Consider the following 23,590-nt stretch of genomic DNA (forward strand, 5'->3'; position numbering starts at 1 on the left):
TAACGGACCTCCACTGAAATTAATGAACACCCCCAAAAGTAAATACCTCGGCATCGGTCAGCTGGTACTTGTCCTTGTAAGCCATGTACACGAGGAACGAGTTGATACCTTGAAAGAGAACGTCACCAACATTCAGCTTCCATCACCCCGAGAGAGGTGATTAATCTTGTCCTGAAGCCCTAAACCTACATGCTTCACAACGCTTGGCTTATAGCCGTGGGGTTACCAAGTTCGCTCAGCTGGCAATGTTAGGAACAGGAAACCCTCTCTCTATCAGCGAGGGTTACGATCTTGAAAAAGCTCGCCAATGAAGAATTCACGAATGCAGAAACCGTGTTCCAATGGGAAAATTGTGGTCACGTTCCTGGTACGAGTTAACATCGGGGGGAAATGGGAAATGTTTAATCAACATGATAACAATAATAAAATATAAAATATAGGCGCCCCTATATCACCAAGGCCAATGGATATGGCCATTCTCTTCGCATGGCCCCTTGAATTGTGGCTCAAAATAATTGCACTTCTGAAAGCCAACGTGTTGCCATGAAGAAGACCATCTCCGTCAGTTAGGAACACAATAGGTGCAATACAAGAGTTGTAAGGGCTATAAATAAGGTTACTGTTCACACGTGCCTGCACTAATTTGCATCAAAATACCATATTTGTCGCATCCTCAATAATTTGGCTTTTCAGCGTGTAACGCAGTATTTCATTAATTCGATTTTTCAGTGCTTAGGCCCTCCATCTTATACGCTCACGACAGAATTGCTAAATTAGCGAGATGCCTCATCGCTATCGTGCACACAAGAACCGACAAATGAGCTCAGAGTGCTCTCTGCTGCACATGGGTAAGTGCTAACGAGCAGAACACCAATCTGGGAGGAGTGAGGTCGCCACGACTACCAGTTTATCGAATTCAGCTGCCACTGTGCGTGCGGCCTACTCTGCACACTTTCAGTGAGCGCACAGGAGGGATATTGCCTTCCCGTGCCATTATAATAAAAACAAGTATTATTACAATGCATATTGTTTCCATCTCCTGATTTGTATCTACACAGCGATTCCTTGTTTAACTGCGGTAGATGCGTTCTTGAAAATGTACGCGTTAAGCCCATGAAAAATAATGGAAAAATAAAGTTTGGCCAGTTTGGAAAGATACAATGTACGCACACACAGCGAGGTGCAGGTGACAAAGAACTGAGATGAGGAGACGTCGCCACGTACCGTATCTTTGCGCACGTAGACCCAGAATTCCCACACCACTCAGAAACTGCATTATAATGGTGCGTGTTCCACGTTATAATGTGGCGCGCGTTACACGTTATAACGTGGTGTGCATACCACATTATAACGGTGTGCACACTTTATAACGGTGTGCATTCCCCGTTATAACGGTGCACATTCCAAGTTATAACGGTGAGCGTTCCACGTTATAACGGTGCACGTTCCAGGTTATAACGGTGTGCATTCCCCGTTATAACGGTGAGCGTTCCACGTTATAACGGTGTGCGTTCCAGGTTATAACGGTGTGCGTTCCAGGTTATAACGGTGTGCGTTCCAGGTTATAACGGTGTGCGTTCCAGGTTATAACGGTGTGCATTCCCCGTTATAACGGTGTGCATTCCGAATTGCGTGAAAAGTGTTCCCCAAGCGAGAATTTACCGATTTGTACTTGAAAAATATTACAATTGTGTGGGAACCATTTTGGAGAAGAGTTATAATGGGAGCCCATGTCGAGTTGCCAAGAGGGCCCATGAGGGATATTTAAATTGACGGGGCAAAGATTTATTTCATCCTCCCGTGCCTAAAAGTTGTGGGAGGAGGGAGCGGTAGCTGCCCTCCCTGCCCGTTATGTTCCGATGCTCATGCCTTTCAATAACAGTAAAATAGAAAAAGAACTTTCAGTGCTTTATGTAAGGTTACATTATGTAAAATGTGTCATCATGAAGAGATCGCACGCATAGATATGCACAACCTCACATGTATACACACACACACGTGCACGCAAATAAAAAGCCCCCTTTTGACATGGGAGCGAGTGCTGTTGGCGAGTAATTATTAAGTCCAACACATAGCCTTGCACAGACATAAGTGTGGATGAAATAACAACAACAACCACCGTTCACTACGAAGTGGCGGTGACATCACCACGGTGCTTGTGCCGGGCTAGGTGCACCTTGAGGCCACGTGGATTGTCGTGTGGATGCACACGCCAAAACGCATACTTACACGCACGGTTGATAGGTTAACTTACTACTGTATATATTTTGTCTATCATAAGATAGAGTTAAATGCATCCCTGTGTGTAAAGCTATTTCAGTCTGTGCATGGACACCACTGCCAGCTTAGCCCTAAATGTGTATGGTGACATCTCAACGGTGTGCTGCGTGGTGGACATTGCAGGTGTTGGCCAAGTCAACACGCAAAAAGGGACGGGCCAGATGTTTGCTGTCCTTCCCCCGCACCTCCGATTAGCACGGTTGGCTACGTACGGTGCGAAAGAAGTTCAGCAGACAAACATACAGATGTCGACAGAATGCCCCAGAGCGAGAGAGACAGAGGGAGACAGGACAGTCAGAGAGAGAGAGAGAGGCAGCCACCTTTATCCTTGATGAGCGTTTCCATCTCGGAGCAGAGCTCACTGTTCCAATAGGTGAGCTGCACGTGCAGCGAGTAGTCGCAGCAGGCCTTCGCATCGGCCCACTCGCGCCACTGCTCGTACGCGCCCAGCAGACTGCAGCCGGGCTCCGGGATCACGTGGTCAACTGGGAATAGAAGGGCACGGCACAGGCGTGGGAGTGATTGACGTTCAACTTTGTTTCGCCTAACCAGTCGAAAACTCCAGAGACGAGCGTAGAGTCCAGTTTGTAAGAGTGACCCTGTGGGCATTCGTCTGCCGGTCGGGGAGGGGGGGGAGGAATGCTGTGCGTGTCATCCTGATTGAGTAATTTGCGGGTGATTTTTTTTTAATTAAATCCTTTATATTAAGTTCGCTTGCTTGCTTGCGTGCTTACGTGCTTGCTTAACCCACTTCCCGTGATCCAATCGAGCTGACATTTTCCACACAGACTCGTTGTGCGTGACAATTAATTTTCGTGAAAATTTTTTTCCTAAATTTTACACTGTTTAGGCAAATTTTTTTAAATATTTAATTACCAATTGCTTAATGCTGGCAGATAATCATCTGACCCATAGGTGGCAGCCATCTCAAGCCAGAGGACGAGAGGACTCTAGCCGCCACGCATATAAAGGATTTAGAGTGAAAAACTTTGTTTTTACGGGTTAATTTTATCTGGCTAATTTGAGGCAAGCGTATGGGGCCGTCCATAAATGACGTCACGCACCTTAGGGGGGTCAGACATTTGTGACGAGGGGAGGGGGGGGGTTGAGAAATGTGACGTCACATCAAAATGCGCAACTTTAAATAAATATAGACAATACGTTCTACTTAATTAAATAGACTTTTTAATAAATGTTTTCTCCTACAACATCAGAGTGCAGAGGCACATTAAATACGCACTACAATGACAATAGTTTACATTGATTTGAAGCATGTGTTTTTTTTTTTGGGGGGGGGGCAGAGTTTTGTGACGTCATATTTGAGGGGGGGGTCTGACTTTTTGTGACGCCGTGTGACGATGGGGGGGGGGGGGGGGGTCAAAAATCGTCCAAAATCGCGTGACGTCATTTATCGACGGCCCCTATGCTCTGGACGATGGCGGAGTGGTGGCACAATAGTTGGTTCTCTGCGCCATGGACCCGTCCACCTGAGTCCGATTCCCGGCCGTGACCGACATCAGTGACGAGTGATAGATGCACAGTTTCTGGGACACCCCAACGAATGACTCTGAACCAATTTACACTGACAAGTGAGGTGAAGTATGTTGAAACAACCTCCGTAACTTAAATAGTGTGGTGAGGTTCTCATCCAGCAGTAGACCGAGAAAGGTCTGCAAGTTATCGTTATCCTCAAAACACATCGCGAATACACCACTGACCTGGAATTGAACTCGGATGCCTGGGTTCATAGCGCACACAGTTTGCGAACCACTTCGACAACTCTCCAAGCTTTGCTGCGTGTAAGTATATTTAAAGTACTCTTTGGTTCTTTCGGTAAAGTCACGTAGTTAGAAATAAAATAAAACAAATCACGACGTTTCGATCGCAAAGGATGACGACCGCTTGTGTTGCGATCGAAACGTCGTGATTTGTTTTATTTTATTTCTACCTACGTGACTTTATCGAAAGAACCAAAGAATATGGATTCCTGCAGTCACGGAAGCTTCACATTAAAATTATATTTAAAGTGTAAACTTAACCTTTTGTATACAGACTATGCTCGCGTACATTTATATAAACTGTGCTCATACAATGCATTTACACACTCATACACTGCACGTGAGTCTGTTGCCTACGTGTGTATATGCACACTTCAAACATGCAAATTAAACATTTCCCACATACTGGTTTTAAGAAGACAAAGCGCTTTGTTATTTTTCCATAACCTGCGAGAAAACCAAAATATTTGCACAGGCCGGGGATACCACAATAATATTTCCCTTGCTTTGTGAAACCTTAATTGCACTGCATTCTTGGCAACTTCTTTTTTTGAAACAGCAGTCCAGTAATTGAATTATTAAAAAAACATAGTCTTGATTTGATCATGGAGCCTACAACACATGATGCAGAATCCAAGCTAAACGTTGATTGAAATGTTTAAAGGGTAATGCGCTCTTTTTCCTGTTAAGTATTTTTGACATCGGGATGTTTGTGCCTTTCACCGTACTGGTTAGTGAGGGGTTGGTGAAAGCGGGGAGGGGGGGGGGGATGCATGGGCCAGTTGTAAAGATCTCACTCACCACCGATGTTAGCCATGGCCAGGAAATCGAACTTAGGTCACCCGATTCCTAGAGAATTGGGGCGCAAACCACTGTGCTACCAATCCACTCCCTGTATCGTGATTTTGACATCGGGATGTTTGTGCCTTTCACCGTACTGGTTAGTGAGGGGCTGGTGAAAGCGGCGAGGGGGGGGGGGATGCCTGGGCCAGTTTTAAAGATCTCACTCACCACCGATGTTAACCATGGCCAGGAAATCGAACTTAGGTCACCCGATTCCTAGAGAATTGGGGCGCAAACCACTGTGCTACCAATCCACCCCGTGTCATGATAGCAAGTAAACATCCTGGTACTCCCACGGTATCCACAGCGTGGCTTGTGCATCACGTCAGAACTACGTCTGGAGTCACTTAAATAAGCCCTGCCCTACACAACGCCAGATGTGCACGTATCAGTGTACGTCGCTTGTTCAATGCGTCGTTTTTCGAGGGCCTCCTCTCTAGGTCATGTTGGTCACGGAGGTTGTTTGACCGTAGTTGACGTCGCTCGTCAGTGCGGGTTCGTGAAGTAGAAGAAGACGAAAGGGAGACCGTGACTGGTTCGTATTTATGTTAGCCGTGGCCTGGAATCGAACTCAGGTGTCCGGATTTATATAGCAGGGTGTGTGAACCACTGCGTCAATGCTCTCCACACATTGGGACATGCTTTAGACGAATATTCAAAGTGTAAAATGAACATGTATAGTATATGCTCATATATTGCATTCGGAATCAGTCTGTTCATACATAAATATTGGACTTCAGACATACACGTTAAACATTTCCTTGCACTGTTATAGACGTGGGAGCCCAGTACAGTACAACAATGGCTTGTGCTGCACTGTCCTCTGCTGGCGACGCATCCCTGCGGCAGCAGCCCACACCATTTGCTTCATTCCCAGGTGAGTCGCCCATCCATGCTCGAGCCAGGCTCAAATCCAGCTTAGCTTACGAGATTCGATTTGGTCATCAGCTGTATGAAATGGTATCCTATACACTCTGTAAAGGGCGGTTTGTCATGTACCAATCTTTCTGCGGTGGACAGATGTTAACACCCTGGCCTGGTATGCAGGAGGTTGTGGGTTCACTCCCGACCCTGACGCCTGCTGTATATTTGGAGTGTGTGTGTTCTTCCCGTGGTCGCGTGAAATTTTCTTTGGGTCCTGCGGTTTTTCCCTCCACATTTAGAATTAACATGCATTACATGTCCACGTGATAAGCCACTTCATTGAGTTATCATTCGTGGCCAGGGTGCTTCTGATAAAGAGCTACATAGCTCAGTAGGCCTTACCTGGTAAAATAATAAAAACAAATGTTAAGTTTTTAGCTTAAATATATTGAGAAATGAGCGCTCGAAGCTAGATTGGTGTAAATTTAGTGGGAAAGCCAAATGACCGTCGTATTGAAAGTGCAGGTTTTAATCAAGTTGACTGACTGGACCTGGACGGAGGATCTCAGCGGTGTTAGATCAGTGCCGCTGACATGGGCATTAGTCCACTGAGCCACTTGGTAATGGAAGTGGATATTTAGTTTGGGAGCTAAAGGACAGTGAAAGCACACTCCCGACTCCTCCAAAATCAACAGTGCCCCGTTCACCATCGGCGAACGTCACGATAACGAGCGGCTGACAAATTAATACGGGTGCCGTGCCGTGCAATCTGAAAGCAAGACAAACTACAAAGCGCTCCAAAGAAAAAAAATGAAAATTAAACCGAACTGGAAGAGTACCGCTTAAAATGTAATTCCGCACCCAGAAAATGAAAGTGTAAGTCGCTTCTGAAACTGCAAGGGTTGTCGTAAAACCCTCCTCCACCCGACAGCCATTTAATGAATGTTGTTTCCGCAGCACCACTCATGGTATTGTTGGAGTGAAATCTCACAACATTTACACGGTTACCGACGTTTCGCTGGAGATCACATCCGGCATCATCAGGTTGTTAACAGCAGCTCTGATCTATTTTATTAATTGGCCGCGTTGGGTGGAGGAGGGTTTACAACATGCATTTTTACAGACGACCAAACTCAAAAGATTCCAATTACGAATCACATCGGTTGTGAGAGCCTTCATATAAAACTGAAACCAAGAAATTGTTAAAAACGTAGCAGCAAAAACGCGGAGAGTGAGAGACATGTAAAAATCAAGATTACCTCGCAGAACTTTTTATTGACACGGCCACATTTCAGGATGTGTTCGATTAAACAAAGTGAGAAGCATATTCTTGGTTCTTTCGGTAAAGTCACGTAAAAGGAAAATAATAAAATAATAAGAATTAAACAATGCAATTCTTACGACATTTCGATTGCAACACAAGCAATCATCATCAGGTGTGAAAACCACAGCAAAAAAAATGTTCTATTTTATAGTTTTATTTTTATTATTTTATTATTTCCCTTCTACGTGACTTTACCGAGAGAACCAAGAATATGAATCCCTGCAGTCACGAAAGCTTTAAATCGAAAAAAGTGAGAAGCAGTTAACCGGTTACGAATTAGTTAAGGTATTTAATTGTTTATCAAGAGATCTTATTTTTCACCGAAGGCGGCTGCGGCACCGGTTCACTTACTGATCATGGTGGTGCCACCAGCCAATGCCGCACGTGTGCCCTGGTAGAAGTCATCCATGGTGCTGGTGCCCAGGTAGGGCATCTGCAGGTGGGTGTGGACATCGATCCCACCGGGCATCACCATGCGTCCGTTGGCTTCGATGCTCTTCACGCCGCCCGGGACGATCAAGTTGTCTCCGATTTGCCTGCAATTCAAGAATTTGCTTGGGGTATGAGACATCTCCTTTACCAGTGGCAAAATATAGTAATAGGTTTTTACCCTTTCAACTGGTACAAAATCTGACACCTTTATACAAGAAAAGCTGTCTCGGGTGTGGACCAATCAACTTCAAGGACAGTGCATATCATTATCAGAGTTGTTTATTTTTGTTTGCATTTTGACTGCTTGTGTTGTGGTTATTGCAAACATGATGCCTTGTATAAAGGTGTCAGATTTTGTACCAGTTGAAAGGGTAAAAACCTATTACTATAATTTGTTGGGGCTCAAATGCCCAACTTGAGTACATGATAGTTTGAGCACAAGGCGAGTGTTAAGTCAGATTGTTTCCGTGCTCGAACAAAGCACTGGGCAACGATCGTCTCCACTGGTGGCCAATGGTGGAAACTTCCACACTCCTGTGGCCATGGCCAGTCTTACTGAAAGGATGACCACTGGTGACTTGCCACAGAGTTCCACGTGTCTCATGCTAGTCCACGTCAACACCTGACAAGGGATTTGAACTTGTTGCCAACTAATTACCTCACCACGCCAAACGACTTGTAGAGCATATTGAGATGGAGTTCAAATTCAGAGTTACATTTAGTCAATGCAACTGTATTCCTACTGCAGTGTCCGATAATTATTGACCGTGTTTCACTATCCCTTATGTGTACATACAATAAAGGAAACATTTTATCATGTACATTGAAAGCTTAATGTTATAACAACTGACCATTCAGTAAAAATTTTTTTCAAGCATAAATCTCCATGTAAAATTCCATCGCCCCCGCCCAAGATGATGGTTTCATACTTATGTTACTAAATCAGGGCTATGCCATATTTGTGAGCTAAAAGTAATCATGGTAATGTGGATAACTTTGCCATTACTGATTCCAAAAGGGCATTGTCATCATATCGACCCACTGCCACACCCTAAACAAATCAATTATGGCAAGAAGCATTTTCTGGAAATTGGATAAAACCACAATTACAGCCATCCCATGCCAACTAATCCTCTCTCTAAGAAATCAATGAAAGTAATGCGCACATTGGCAACGAAACGAGAGCATTACCCTGTCAACTGTTGGCAGGGATTGACATTTCAGTTATGCAGGCGTCTGGATTTATGATGATAATCAGCCTTTGGGATGGACCAGGTAATCACGTCCTATTTTGTGTTTAACTGCATCGCCCTGCAGTTTACACAATGGCAGTGATTTAGTGCAGTGTGGCCTGATTGTGAGGTCATACTGGGACATTCTATAATCTTGGTACAGCTGCCGAGCTGCTGCAATGTATTTGTTTCACAAATAATATTACATCGCAATTCGTTTTTATTTTTTTCAAATTTAAATGCATTCACTTTACGTATTTTCATTAAAATCATACAAACTGTCAGAGTTATCGTTGTATACCTATCCAAACCAATTTTTGTACAAATCACACATCCCTCGTGCAAAGTCTGCTTCTTCACGAAAAAAAATGGGTTCCCATGGCAACAGTGCGCATCGCCACGCGATGTCAGTCCAATTTGCATCTCCGTTTGTGCCGTCCAAGAGCCTTCAAGGTCACCCTTTTGTAGGAAAACGGGAGTCTTATAAAACGTCGCCACCGATTACTCAGAACAATGTGCACCGAGCCCGTATGCGAGAGACTGAACGTTACTCCTGCTCATTCACTTCCCCTCTTTGTCTTCAAACGTTTCACAAGCTTTAATGAAAATGAGGCCTGTAATTCTGTTAGCTTGCCTGCACAAAACAAAAGTAGATGTTTTTTTTTAAGAGTTTGTGCCCTGTATCCCATTGCGGGTAGAGCCCCACATCGCTGTAGATATATTTTAGGCCATTTTATTCCTAAAATGATCAACGTCTCATAGACGCCATTCAGTGTAGGGCGTGGCTGTGTTTCACTGGATCACCCAGCTCCAACCACAGAGATATTTTATTGGGCGATTCATCTAAAAATAAATGACCGGCAATTCGAGGAAAATTACCAAAAAAAATTCCACGGTCTCGTGTTGGGTGCGATGACCTCATTTACCAAACAACTGTACGCATGTTTTAACAGGATAAAATGTTGCCAAGTAAAATTACGCTTTACAAAAGACATTTCTAAATGGAGACAATTGTGGGCTGAAATGTATCACTCAAAGGTGAAATTCAACGGCGACATGGGCAGTTGCCATGTGATCCTTGAGGGTCACGGCAAAAACAGCCATTGCTCACGTGATGCTGCTAAAATAAATCTTGATTCATTGAACATAGCGGCAATGACCGCCGTTGCTAAGCAACTGGGTTTTTTTTTGGAGCAAAGAGCAACGCCCATCTGTGACAGCAACGCAATCAATAGTTACTTTATCAAGCCATCCTCCACGTAAATGTCGGCGGTGAACGACTGGTCATCATTGATGACGCGTCCTCCCTTTATCAGCAGACGGTCACTCTGGAGGGGTCAAAGCGGGGCAGCACACAGACAACGCGACACACAGCGAGAGTTTGTTTTAACGAGATGTCTGGGTGGCTCAGGCAACCAAAGCACCCACAACATTAGAGAGCAGTGAGACAGCACCTTGGAGATCACATGTGTCCAAGCCGTTGGCCATCGCTATGATAAAGTAAAGATCAGCATGTGCATGGTGGACCACCATAGGGATATTTTAACACTGGCATTAACATATTTAAATAGTTTATTCTTTAAGTTAATATTTGATCTATTATGATGATTCATATCTGTGTCTTCCTTTCTTCTTCTTCTTATGGGGGTCACCTCAAATCCGTAACTTACAAAACTAGACCTTGAACCCTGACTGAATTGGGACAAAACATAAGTGATGAATGTTCAGAGATTATGCCGGTTATCTTTCAAAACAAAGTCAAGTCCTTAATTAATTTAAAAAGAGAACTGATGCATGCATTAATGTTAATGAAAGTCAGTAAGAACATATGCTTAAATAACCCTTTGTGACTTGTTAAAATAAATTAAATAACCCTATGTGTCCTGACTTTTGGTCCACCCTCTATAGTGTTTGATAGTCTCATGCTAAATGTATAACTGTGCACCACAGAAAATTAGAATTTGCATTTTATTCTCATTGAACAAATCTGCGCGGGGCACATTATTCATCGTCGGACACTGAGCACTAACATCAAGAAGACGAGGTGAAAAGGCATGTCAAAAAAGATGGTTCACTCAGAATGTTGTCCTCCTGCCTCGCTTGCCCGCTCACTACAAGCACACGGTGAGGTTTTTGTTTTAGATGTGCGTGCAGGGTTTCTGAAATGGGGCATAGATGCTCCGCTTTGTGCCTGATTGTCAGCCGAGAGAATCGTGAAAGAGAATTATTAACCCTGCCTCCGATAGCATACTGTAAAAAAATGCTTTCTGTTTTAAGACGCAATTTGTTTAACCGATTACATTTAAAATAAAGCACGCATGAAACGTCGCATTTAATAGATGCACCATTTTCGGAATGCATGAGGGATGGGTTGGTGTGAGTGGATTTTTTTTCTCCTTTCTAAATAGATCTCATCCGAGGTCATATGGCCAATCTCCATGACACCAAGCGCCCCCCTTTGGGCGTCACAAAAGGCGAGGCTGCCATTTTGAGGAGAGCCTTTGGATAGTGCCACGATCGCCACGACCGCCAACGTCGCCGTTATCACCGGGGCAGAAGGAAAAAAAGGAGACCCACCGGGTCATTGAGCAGGCTTCTCTCACGACAGCCCAACGAGACAAGCATGATGAGGCTGCGCTCATTCATTGGTGTTGTTGTTTTTAAAATCAGAATTAATAAGGAAACGTTTTCAGAGAGAAACCCGCCCCTGTCGTTCTGCGCGGGGTGACAGCGGGTCCTTGCGTTGCATCTCACACCGCATTCATTCACAAGCCTTACACAGTATACATTTCAACATTTACATTTTTTTGTTACACCTACCGAGAGAAGTGACTTCATCATGATCAACCTGACATCATGTGATTAATGCAGAGACAGGTGTTTTTTTTGGGGGGGGAGGGGGATATTTAGTTGCAATTGTTACATTTGCAAATTTGGAAAAGACACTGGCATGCGTTTGACATACTCTTACAACCAACTGCGTAGAGGTTTTAATGTTCACTTCACAGCAAAGAATGCAAATGACGGTACCACGCATATGCGGGGATACAACCCACCACTTAACGCAAACTGGTTCGTGTGACATCATCCTCAGCCATGATCTATCCACCGCTGGGTGAAGGACTCCCAAAGCTGTCGCCATCTCACACGACCTGGCGAGGAGGACACGATCCCTGACACCATTTTCGTTCCACGTATTCAGTTTTTTTTCTCTCTCCACGTTTCCATCGGTCCATGTTACCCCAATCAATGTTGAGGTAGAACGAACATCTGGAACATCCTTTTCCTCGCCTGAACAAAATATTTTTTCCTTTTGCAAAAAAAGCTAAATTCCACCATTAGTTTAACGAGAATGTGTCTTTCATACATTATGGTTCAATCATCTGCTCAAAGGGCGGCTAAGAGCTAGTATCATCAATAAATACACAATCATAGTAAAAAACTAAAGATGTCTTATATATATATACCAGACCTGCTACCTTCCGATTGCATGTTTAATCACGGCGTAGCTGCGCTCATCCATCCTGCCAAGAAATCTACAGACGCAGAAGCTGTTGCTTAGTGCCGTGTTGCTAAGTCAACAGGTATATGCAGAGAATTTTACCCGCATGGGTGTCAAAGCAATTGCAGTGCTCACAATGCACCACGTGTAAAGCTGATTATTACAGAAATATGTTTTACCCCTCACTAATGACCGGGCCTCAAATGAGCGAAATCAATAGGGGGACACGTCCACATCACTACAAAGATTCCACTGTGTGCTCTGTGCGTATGTATGTATGTTGAACTGCTTGCTCTATATTTACATTTACTCTGCAGAGAACATACGGGTACTGTGTGCACTGTACTGCAATTCCTATGAGCGTGAACCAGTATATATCACAGGACAATTATGAACTGTCAGTGTTTTACCCCAGCCTGTCATCACATAAGGGGTCCAGTGTGCGTCTGTCTGCGTAGGAAGTCAGTGTGTGACGCAGTATTGCCTGCGTAGTGCATTGCTATAAATGGACACATTCTCATACAGTCGCCAAATGCACAAGCACGGCTCGTTTGTCCACTTCTGGATGGGGAGTCTCCACACTGATATTTAACCATGCTTCACCACAGGTGTGTGGGTTGGTGCAGGTGTGTGGGTTGGTGCAGGTGTGTGGGTTGGTGCTGGGTGTGTGGGTTGGTGCTGGGTGTGGGATGGTGCAGGTGTGTGGGTGGTGCAGGGTGTGTGGGTTGGTGCAGGTGTGTGGGTTGGTGCAGGTGTGTGGGTTGGTGCTGGGTGTGGGGGTTGGTGCAGGTGTGTGGGTTGGTGCTGGGTGTGGGGGTTGGTGCAGGTGTGTGGGTTGGTGCAGGTGTGTGGGTTGGTGCAGGTGTGTGGGTTGGTGCAGGTGTGTGGGTTGGTGCTGGGTGTGGGTTGGTGCAGGGTGTGGGTTGGTGCAGGTGTGTGGGTTGGTGCAGGTGTGTGGGTTGGTGCAGGTGTGTGGGTTTGGGGCAGGCGTGTGGGTTGGTGCAGGCGTGTGGGTTGGTGCAGGGTGTGGGTTGGTGCAGGTGTGTGGGTTGGTGCAGGTGTGTGGGTTGGTGCTGGGTGTGGGGGTTGGTGCAGGTGTGTGGGTTGGTGCTGGGTGTGGGGGTTGGTGCAGGTGTGTGGGTTGGTGCAGGTGTGTTGGTTGGTGCAGGTGTGTGGGTTGGTGCAGGTGTGTGGGTTGGTGCAGGTGTGTGGGTTGGTGCAGGTGTGTGGGTTGGTGCTGGGTGTGGGGGTTGGTGCAGGTGTGTGGGTTGGTGCAGGTGTGTGGGTTGGTGCAGGTGTGTGGGTTGGTGCAGGTGTGTGGGTTGGTGCAGGTGTGTGGGTTGGTGCAGGGTGTGGGGTTGGTGCAGGTGTGTGGGGTTGGTGCAGGTGTGTGGGTTGGTGCAGGTGTGTGGGTTGGTGCAGGTGTGTGGGTTGGTGCAGGTGTGTGGGTTGGTGCAGGTGTGTGGGTTGGTGCAGGTGTGTGGGTTGGTGCAGGTGTGTGGGTTGGTGCAGGTGTGTGGGTTGGTGCAGGGTGTGTGGGTTGGTGCAGGTGTGTGGGTTGGTGCAGGTGTGTGGGTTGGTGCAGGTGTGTGGGTTGGTGCAGGTGTGTGGGTTGGTGCAGGTGTGTGGTTGGTGCAGGTGTGTGGGTTGGTGCAGGTGTGTGGGTTGGTGCAGGTGTGTGGGTTGGTGCAGGGTGTGTGGGTTGGTGCAGGTGTGTGGGTTGGTGCAGGTGTGTGGGGTTGGTGCAGGTGTGTGGTTGGTGCAGGTGTGTGGGTTGGTGCAGGTGTGTGGGTTGGTGCAGGTGTGGTGGGGTGGTGCAGGGTGTGGGGGTTGGTGCAGGTGTGGGGGTTGGTGCAGGGTGTGGGGTTGGTGCAGGTGTGTGGGTTGGTGCAGGTGTGTGGGTTGGTGCAGGTGTGTGGGTTGGTGCAGGGTGTGAGGGTGGTGCAGGTGTGTGGGGGTTGGTGCAGGTGTGTGGGTTGGTGCAGGTGTGTGGGTTGGTGCAGGTGTGTGGGTTGGTGCAGGTGTGTGGGTTGGTGCAGGTGTGTGGGTTGGTGCAGGTGTGTGGGTTGGTGCAGGTGTGTGGGTTGGTGCAGGTGTGTGGGTTGGTGCAGGTGTGTGGGTTGGTGCAGGTGTGTGGGTTGGTGCAGGGTGTGTGGGTTGGTGCAGGTGTGTGGGTTGGTGCAGGGTGTGTGGGTTGGTGTAGGTGTGTGGGTTGGTGCAGGTGTGTGGGTTGTGCAGGTGTGTGGGTTGGTGCAGGGTGTGCGTTGGTGCAGGTGTGTGGGTTGGTGTAGGTGTGTGGGTTGGTGCAGGTGTGTGGGTTTGGTGCAGGTGTGTGGGTTGGTGCAGGTGTGTGGGCTGGCGCAGGGTGTGGGTTGGTGCAGGGTGTGGGTTGGTGCAGGTGTGTGGGTTGGTGCAGGTGTGTGGGTTGGTGCTCTGTGTGGGTTGGTGCAGGGTGTGGGTTGGTGCAGGTGTGTGGGTTGGTGCAGGTGTGTGGGTTGGTGCAGGTGTGTGGGTTGGTGCAGATGTGTGGGTTGGTGCAGGTGTGTGGGTTGGTGCAGATGTGTGGGTTGGTGCTCTGTGTGGGTTGGTGCAGGGTGTGGGTTGGTGCAGGTGTGTGGGTTGGTGCAGGTGTGTGGGTTGGTGCAGGTGTGTGGGTTGGTGCAGGTGTGTGGGTTGGTGCAGATGTGTGGGTTGGTGCAGGTGTGTGGGTTGGTGCAGATGTGTGGGTTGGTGCAGGTGTGTGGGTTGGTGCAGGTGTGTGGGTTGGTGCAGGTGTGTGGGTTGGTGCAGGTGGTGGAATTTGCTGCACTGCCCTCTGCTGCCGACACCGCGTAACGACCACTACCCGCCTAACGCGCTTGGTGGTCGCCAGCACCGTGCGTGTGAACACTATCCAGGCTCGAGCTTGCTTGGCTTACTCGCAGAGGTGGGACAAAGTCATTGTTATGCAAGTCCAAGTCGAGTCTGAAGTCATCAAATTCATTACTCGAGTCTGACTCGAGTCCAAGTCACATGACTCGAGTCCACACCTCAGAGGTGGGACAAAGTCATTGTTATGCAAGTCCAAGTCGAGTCTGAAGTCATCAAATTCATGACTCGAGTCTGACTCGAGTCCAAGTCACATGACTCGAGTCCACACCTCTGCTTACTCGGTGTCACAGGATCGGGTTCGTGCCGGGCGATTTCGCCATTACCTACACTAAGTAGGCAGCAGCACAACGCTATTGCAATATATTTATTCAGCAATGCACCCTATTGCGTATTGTATTAAAACGCCGAGCAATGTAGAGACACATCAATACGTCCCGAGCGAGCACGCTGGACACCGATTCTCCCACTTTAATATCCGGCGGCACAGCGGTGGATACGATGCGTATAACGCCGCTCACGCAGGGGACAGATACGAGACGACAACAACGTTCGCTTCGACGCGCGCTTCACGTGTCACACGCGCGCGTGCGTTCGTGACCGACACACAAACAAGATCGTGGCGCGCGCACGATGATCAATGGTCATGCTTTCTGACCACAAAGACAAAGATCCCCCGCGTAGCCTCAAAACACCGTTGGGGCAAGTGCTGTTAGCGAGCACCTACGAAGGCCGGCCACGGGCTCGCACGGCACGCACGGACACTCCGAGACAAAGACACAAAGACGACGGAGAGAGCGGAGACGGAGGAACGCAACGGCGACACGCGCACGAAGACAAAGGCACACGCAGAGAGACAAACACGGCAGGGACAAAGAGCACACAGTGACGGACACACACGACACACAACAGCACTCGTCATAAATTGCCACAAGCGACTGACAGCCTCCAGTTCCAAGCTCCCTGCGCTGTGCGTTCACAACACGGGGCAGCTGCAGCGAGGAGGAGGAGGAGACGACATCCGACACGCACCGCTCGTCGACGCGAGCGAACCTTTAAACAATTACGTACGAGGCATTTACACCAGTCGCCATCTTTACCCCCCCCCCACCACCACCACCAACACAATAAGGACCCCCCCCCCAAATCCACCACCACCACCACAACTAAGACAATTAAACACGACGCTCACGATGTACACGGTGTGTGCGCGCGCGGTGTGCGTAACAACCATCACGCTACACGCGTGTCCTCGTCATCCCGTACCCCCCCACCCACCACCACATCCCTTTGCAAGTGTCGCTCACCGTTATGCGAGGAATGTTCTTTTTCCCTTGGTACGACATGTCGAGGAACAAACGCAACAGAATCTTGCGGCAATGATGCTTGCAGCGCTCCCCCCCAGATATTGCGTCGTCTGGCGTTTCTGCTGCCTCTTCTTCTTCCTCTAACCCCCCCCCCCAACACACACTTATATAATTATATAGCGAAAGGTCTCCCTCTGCGTGTGCGCGTGCTTGAGTGCGGACGCGCGTGCGCGTGCACTGACTTATTTATTTATTATTTGCCTAACGCGCGCACAGAGAGAGCGAGAATGCGCGCAGCGAGCAAATCGAGCGCGCATGCAAAGTCGTGTCTCTTCCTCCTGGCGGTGGTGGGGGGGGGGAGGTTCAAGACGGAGAGGAGAGAGAGAGAGAGGTGAGAGAGAGAAGGAGGAAGAAGAAGCAGAACGAGCGAAAAATTATGAAGGGAGGAGGAGCTTGACTTGCGTTTTAGCTGCTGCGTAATTGTATAGGGGCTATGTCCTGTTTTGTTACCGGGGTTCGCCAATGGGGCATAACAAAAGCGTGCTTTCTAACGCCAGATGCAAGGGTTCTCTCTCTCTCCCCCACTACCACGTCTCCCCCCCTCTCTCTCTCCCAGGCTCTCCGACCCTCCCCCCACCCCGCCGTCCCCTTTCTCTAGCACCCCCCTGAAGCCCCCCCCCTCCCCATCGTTCCCTCTGCCCGTCGGGATTAGTATTGATGCCTCTCAAAGGGGGGCTGGCTCTTTGGAGCTCTCTCCACCCACACCGACCCAACCCGACCCTCCTCCATCCAACCACAGCGACCATCAACAACCACCACCACCACGGCCGCCGCCATCCCACTCCTCCACCCTCTTTCACTGTGCTCATCAGCATGGGTGCAGCATGGGTGCAGCATGGATGCAGCACGATCGTGCCGGGTGGCATGTGTGGACTGCACGGGCGAGTGGCTGAGCTTAGCAGTGGCTGCCATTGAGTATGCATATTGCACTGGGGAGACACTGCTCCTGCTGCTGATGCTGTCATCTGCTGTAACGTTCTGACCCCGTGCCCCTACTGGACATATGTGAGCTTTATAGCTCATCGGATTTCTCCAGGATAAATACATATTCTGATTCTGCTGTGCATGGCCGAGGAGGCGGTTGGTGCTGCATGCACAGAGCCGGCTCGGAATTGAAACTGCGAGCTGCTCAAAAGCTGCACCCTCGCTCCACGTGTGGCTGCGAGGTGGTGCCTGTAGGGGGCAGTACAGCAAGTAGGGTTGCTGTGTCATGTGTGAGTGTCCTCTTCTTATTACGTGTCCGGGTTCTCGACGTTCTTCTTCCCACTTGGCAAACGTAAACGTGGACCTTATGACCTCAGTGTCGCTTAAGTTCTCTCGGTAAAGAATTAGATTCAAAGTTTGACCTCTTGGTTTGATATGGTGGATGGTGATGCAGAGTTCTCTTGACAAGGTGGCTATGGAGGCCAATACCAATGCAAGTATCAGAGCATAGAGTCAGCACTGCTGTGATACAGGGTATAACTCAAGAAGTCTCCAATAATCCAGCCAGATTCTCAATTGTAGTTTCTTTGGTGCTCACAGCCCAGTAGTTTGTTGCTCACGGCATGAAGCTTTCAATTTGGTTATTCACATATGGCGAAAATGTTTCAGATCAAGGCGTAGCCATGGAGTCAATATTGGGTGGAACCAAATCTTCCAGGGGGTCTGGGGGTCCCCCCCCCAGAAAAAAAAAATCTAAATTAAAAAATGCATTTCCTGCACAAAATATTAAAATATTCACTAACACACAGGATGGACTTTTTATTCATTTGTTACAATAATGTCTAAAAGTGTATTGTATTACATTGCTCAGTTTTTTCTTTTTTACCTTTTCTTGTTTCATTGTGTGTAATGGCAGAGATTAGGGATTCATAAAGTACAACCATTTTGAGAATATTTTAATATTGGTGGGGGATGTGTCCCCCCCAAATATATTATAATTACGGCCTTGTACAACCATTTTGAGCATATTTTAATATTGGGGGGGGGGGGGGAGGATGAGCATATTTTAATATTGGGGGGGGGATGTGTCCCGTATTGGGGGGGGATGTGCCGTAATATACAATATAAATTATAATTACGGCCTTGTATGCGATGCATGAAGGAAATTCAGCAATTCAATTTGCAGTCTTTAGTAAGAGTCCACTGTTCTAGTGACTCGACTCCTAGCTCTGTGATTCCATCTTCCATGGCCATTCTCTGACATCACATGATGGCTTATATGACACGTGTTGACATCTGCATATCTGGCTATAGCATGCTAATGAGTAATAAGAGTGTGATACTTTTGCAAGTCTACTGTGTTCTGCAACTGCAAGTTTCAAGTGTGGTACTGTAATTGACTTTGAGGTCTGTCGCCGTTTTGGGAATATTTTCCTTGTTTTCAACTGCCGTTCACGAAATCAACAAATCACTTTAGCAAGATAAATACACGTAAGATATATACACATATATTAGCAATAGTCTGTGTAAAACCTGCATCAAATATTGCCACCCTTAAACGAGGGGAACATTCTGACACACACCTCGAACGTTTTGCAGAAGATTTTTCATACAAATGTCACGTGTCCCATAATCATAATACTTAATAGCGTTGTTTTGGTTATATCGCGTAAATATAAATACGTCGTTAAACCCGCCACCACCCGACACACCCAATTAGCAAGGTTCGTCACGTAAACGAAACATGCAAATTCGTGACGAGTTCAGCACACCGATTGTGTGTTGGAGAGTGAACCCACAACATTTACAATTCAAGTACCGTGACGTCTCTTTACAACTCTGCCTGTCTGCCTCTTGATGCTAGTTGTAGTTAATTACCGGCGAAACATTTACGTTGACGCGATCTAACCCAAAAACCTCTACTAATTATATTGTTATGGATAATATTAGTCGCGAAAGCTTACGTGTTAAAATTTCACGTAATGTGTTTTACAAAAATGTGCCTCGTGCTTATTCACACTAATGAACGATGATCTCATCGGGTTTACACTGACTAGGGCAGTGCCAGCGTGCACGACTCAACGGAATGACGTCACCCAAGCAGACATTCCGCCTTTGAAAGAACAATGTTTCCCCTGCTAAAAAGAGACACTTGGCTATTCAGCGTGTATCGATGTCAAGACAGTTTCGCTCGTTTGGTGCTGACCAATGCTGTTCATACCACCACACCTCTCTCGACATCACTGCCGTTCTGCCATCAGTTCCCACAACTGCCTGACAGTCTATCACAGACCCTTATGGTGTCCTCTTAAGAGTATCCAACCGTCTGAATTGAGGTTATTACTTCTTTGGTCACCACCTCTGGTAAATATTGCAAGAAAAGAATGAATACAGGCCCAACGGCAGGACAATATGGAGCCAGTAATAGGCAGTGAAGTAAGTAGGTTGTTTCCCTATCCGAGTAGAGTTAGTGTTCTCATCTCGTATGCATTGTTTTCATTCTGACGCTCTGGTTACCTCCCAAATATCAAAATATTCAATTAGGAATTGGGCAATTTAATTTTTGCATATTCAAGCCATGTTTTTATATTCGACTGCACACCGTTCCAAGTATTATCACAGGGTAGCAGCGGGTTTAACTTTCGAACAACGGACAGCAGTCACATTCAGGGCACAGAAGTGACAGCAGAGTGCGTTGTTCATTGCTGAGAGCAAGTCGGCACAACTTGACACGGAGACTTTAAAATCGGCACGCGAGAGGTGAGCGTCACGGCATGACACCGAAGAACGGGCCGGCAGGAGACAAAAAAGGTTGCGCGTTGTGGAATTGGCCAAACATTTGATGCGGGACTCTCCTGAAAAGAGGTCTCGATGGTTTATCATGTTTCTTTTTATGTCAGCTGCCCCACATTCTGCCTCCTGTGCGGACAGAGGTACGACTTTTAGCGACTTTTTCTTCTTTGCGTTATCCGTTTAGGCGGAGTGATTGAACCGATAATTATCAGTAGGGTCATTGATTACTTTTATAATCGAATTGGTCACCTCTACGTGCGAAATTCCACCGAAGAGACCTCACCAGATGGCACTCGAGAGATGACTGAGTTGAACACAGTTGGGATTTAAACTGACAGTCTAACAATTGTGGTGCTGACGTTAAGAAAAAAAACGCCACTTTTTTCAAATGTTCTTGATGTGGATTTCACACCTGATGATGATTGCTTGTGTTGCAGTCGAAACGTCGTGACAATTTTATTGTTTTATACTTGTATTATTTTATTGTTTCCCTTCTACGTGACTTTACCGAAAGAACCAAGAATATTAACCGTGAGCTCCCCTACATTACCGATTACACGATGCCGGCCATTATTTAACCCGATGTCTTCTTTGCAAAGACACATACTTTCTCGAGGGCTGCCACTTTATCTGGTTTAAAATGTACGTACGTATGTATGTTGTACTTCTTTCGCTGTCTGCCTGTTGTCCAATTTGTATTGAACTTGACACTGCTTAAAAGGGTGAGAGCCCTGAAGCCTGCTTGTAATTTAATTATTAGAACACAGCCGCATACAAATGACCATAATGTGGTGTAAATTAAAACTAGGCAATGTCAACTGCACTTGTATATAATAATAAAAACACACAAAACCCGCGCATTCTCATTCATTCCTATAGCAAGCGTAAATTTATATGCGCAGCACCGCATTCAGGAAGTAATTGATTCATACAACACGATGCACGAGTTCCGAACATCTACAAGGCAGGCAATATCCGAGGTGAGCGTTGAGCGAGATTCCAAAACGGATTCTGAGCATGTCCGTCGCGTCAGCAGCAATATCCAGATGAATGACCGTGTTGAGAGTTCAGTGACTGTGAGCAAAATGTGTGAGAGCACATTTCAGTGCACTCACTTCCAGCTTTACTGAAAAGATGTTCCGAATATGTCCGCATGTGATTATAGATGAGTTGCCTTTTAATTTTACTTCATTAAACAGCATCAATGCATCACCAGTATACCAGGGCACGTCTCTACGCTGCAGTGCTATTATTTCTGTTGTTGTTTCTTCAATACAACATTATCCCATATGTAAATTTGCAATTGTGATAAGTGCTCCACCGTCAAATAATGTTATTTGCAAAATGGCAGGGCGATTTCTGCAGGGAGACAAGCACAGTCCACTTTAAGCGTGCGTGCCAATGCCTTTCTTAAATTCGCTGCTATAGTGCACAGACGTACATTCGTGTGTGTGCACTCTATAATATATTTTAGCACAAGTGGGCCTCGGTGTATTAACTTGTTAACGAACACCTTTGCCTACAGACCATTCTGTCACAACTCTTAAAGGCCCGACGACATAGCGATGCACGCGATCGTGTGCTGCGTCACTGCTAAAAGGGCCCAAATCACAAAATTACCTTCGATTGGATTGAAGGAAAGTGCCCGATTACCGGTCGCTACGTGTCATTGCGTAAGGACGGTTACACAATAAGCTCTCTCTTTCGAACGTAATAAATAATAAATATAATAATGCGTCTCATCTGGCTAAATAAAGCAAATTGATTCCCTACGTCTGGTATTCCTGCTGAGCAAGGGCAACTTTCCTCCCATCCACCTGGGGAATAATTGGTAAATAATAAAATAGTAATGATAACTTCTCAGCGCCTACCACTGTAAGTGTACACGTTCCTTAGTTTATTTCCAATGAGTTATTGTTATGCTGAGTGTCTACTGTATCTTGTGCAGTGCTTTGAGATCCTTGACGATAGGTGCTTTATAAATATTATTATTTTTAGAGAGAAAATTAGATTAACATAACATTGAACGATAACATAATGAGTGGTGATGCATGGAGAGGATGGTTACAGTAGGATAAGTCCAGAAACCCACCAACCTATCCCTACATCTATACGTAGCTTAAATATATATTTTATTTACCAGGTAAGGCCCACTGAGCTGTATAGCTTTTTTTCAGAAGCAACCTGGCCACAAATGATAGCTCAACGAAGTGGCTTATCACGTGGAAATGTATAGCAGCCAAATACTCTAAATTCATGTTTATAAATGTGGAGGGTAAATTTCACTCTACCACGGGGGAGCACATGCAAACTCCAAATATACAGCAGGCGTCTGGGTCAGGATCGAGCCCATGACTTCTTGCATTCCAGGCGAGAGAGTCAACATCTCACCACCGTGGCGCCCCAATCAAAGCCACACTCTGTACCTCTGCATCCAATTACCGTTAAACGAGCAAATGTTATTTGTCCACATAAATAGTTATCAACGTTGAGTGAATATATATAATGATCGTGACAGCGAGCTGTGGGGATGCTTCAGGGTTGAAGTAGTTTTGTGAATGTGAGCAGAAATTTTTTTCTAAGAAGATGAATTATAGCAAATTAAATATGTATTAGGTGTGTGTTGCACACATGTTTAGACCACCGTACAGTGTTCGGGCAGAGACCGCTCCCCACCCTCACAAACTCCTTGTCTTGCCCCGAATTCCCTACTGATGATGCTTAGGAAATGAGGGCAGCTAAGGGAGGGGGCTTTGGAGAAAGTTAAAACGAGCGAGAGAGACAAGATGGGGACTGTGCCAATAGGGAAGACAGGGGACATTAACCTCTGTCCATCGGTTGTACACCAAGCACGTGTACATGGTGCTTGTGGACAGCTCTTTGTCCCGACAGTCTACGAGGCTGCGCAGAACAAGAGCTTTGTCTTTCGTGGGAAAGACATTGGGGAAAAAAATACAGACCAACATTTATTAAGCTCAATGAAGTGGCTTACCGCGTGGAAATTTATATCAGCCAGATACTCTAAACGCGTGTTTCTAAGCGTGGAGAGGAAAACTAGAGGACCTGAAGAAAAATCCACTCGACCACGGGGAGAGAGAGAGATGCTAACTCCAAATATACAGCAAATGTCAGGGTCCTGATCGAACCCACGGCCTCCTGTATATCAGGCGAGGTAGTTAACATCTCATAGCCACCGTGGCGCCCCATTGTTTCTACTATCAAGGTGAATTAAATTCACCCCTCCTCCCCGTCATAATTATGGACTCTACATAATGCGCCAAATAACTAAATAGATTACATATTACCAAGTTAAATGAATAAAACAAATGTCATGGGTATTGGTAAAGTTGGCATCATTGATCTCGTGCTGTCCCCCTGTAAGT

At 46.7% G+C, this 23,590-nt stretch overlaps 1 protein-coding gene across 3 annotated transcripts in view; it reads right to left on the reverse strand.

The window, feature by feature from the left end:
* LOC133345637 (dihydropyrimidinase-related protein 2-like) overlaps positions 1–23,590 on the reverse strand; it is a 54,017-nt gene that overhangs the window by 19,085 nt on the left and 11,342 nt on the right. For 2 of the 3 annotated variants that reach the window (XM_061556578.1, XM_061556577.1), the window contains exons 3-6: positions 9,993–10,081; positions 7,441–7,625; positions 2,601–2,765; positions 47–108 (exon numbers count right to left, since the gene is read on the reverse strand). In XM_061556578.1, coding sequence (XP_061412562.1) covers positions 47–108; positions 2,601–2,765; positions 7,441–7,625; positions 9,993–10,081 — 501 coding nt within the window. Of the gene's footprint in view, positions 1–46; positions 109–2,600; positions 2,766–7,440; positions 7,626–9,992; positions 10,082–16,430; positions 16,976–23,590 lie in introns of those variants that run through there. The other variant, XM_061556580.1, reaches the window with a different exon arrangement.

Source organism: Lethenteron reissneri, chromosome 22, assembly GCF_015708825.2.
Source record: "Lethenteron reissneri isolate LAM-NWPU_2019-01 chromosome 22, ASM1570882v1, whole genome shotgun sequence".
NCBI classification, from domain to species: domain Eukaryota; kingdom Metazoa; phylum Chordata; class Hyperoartia; order Petromyzontiformes; family Petromyzontidae; genus Lethenteron; species Lethenteron reissneri.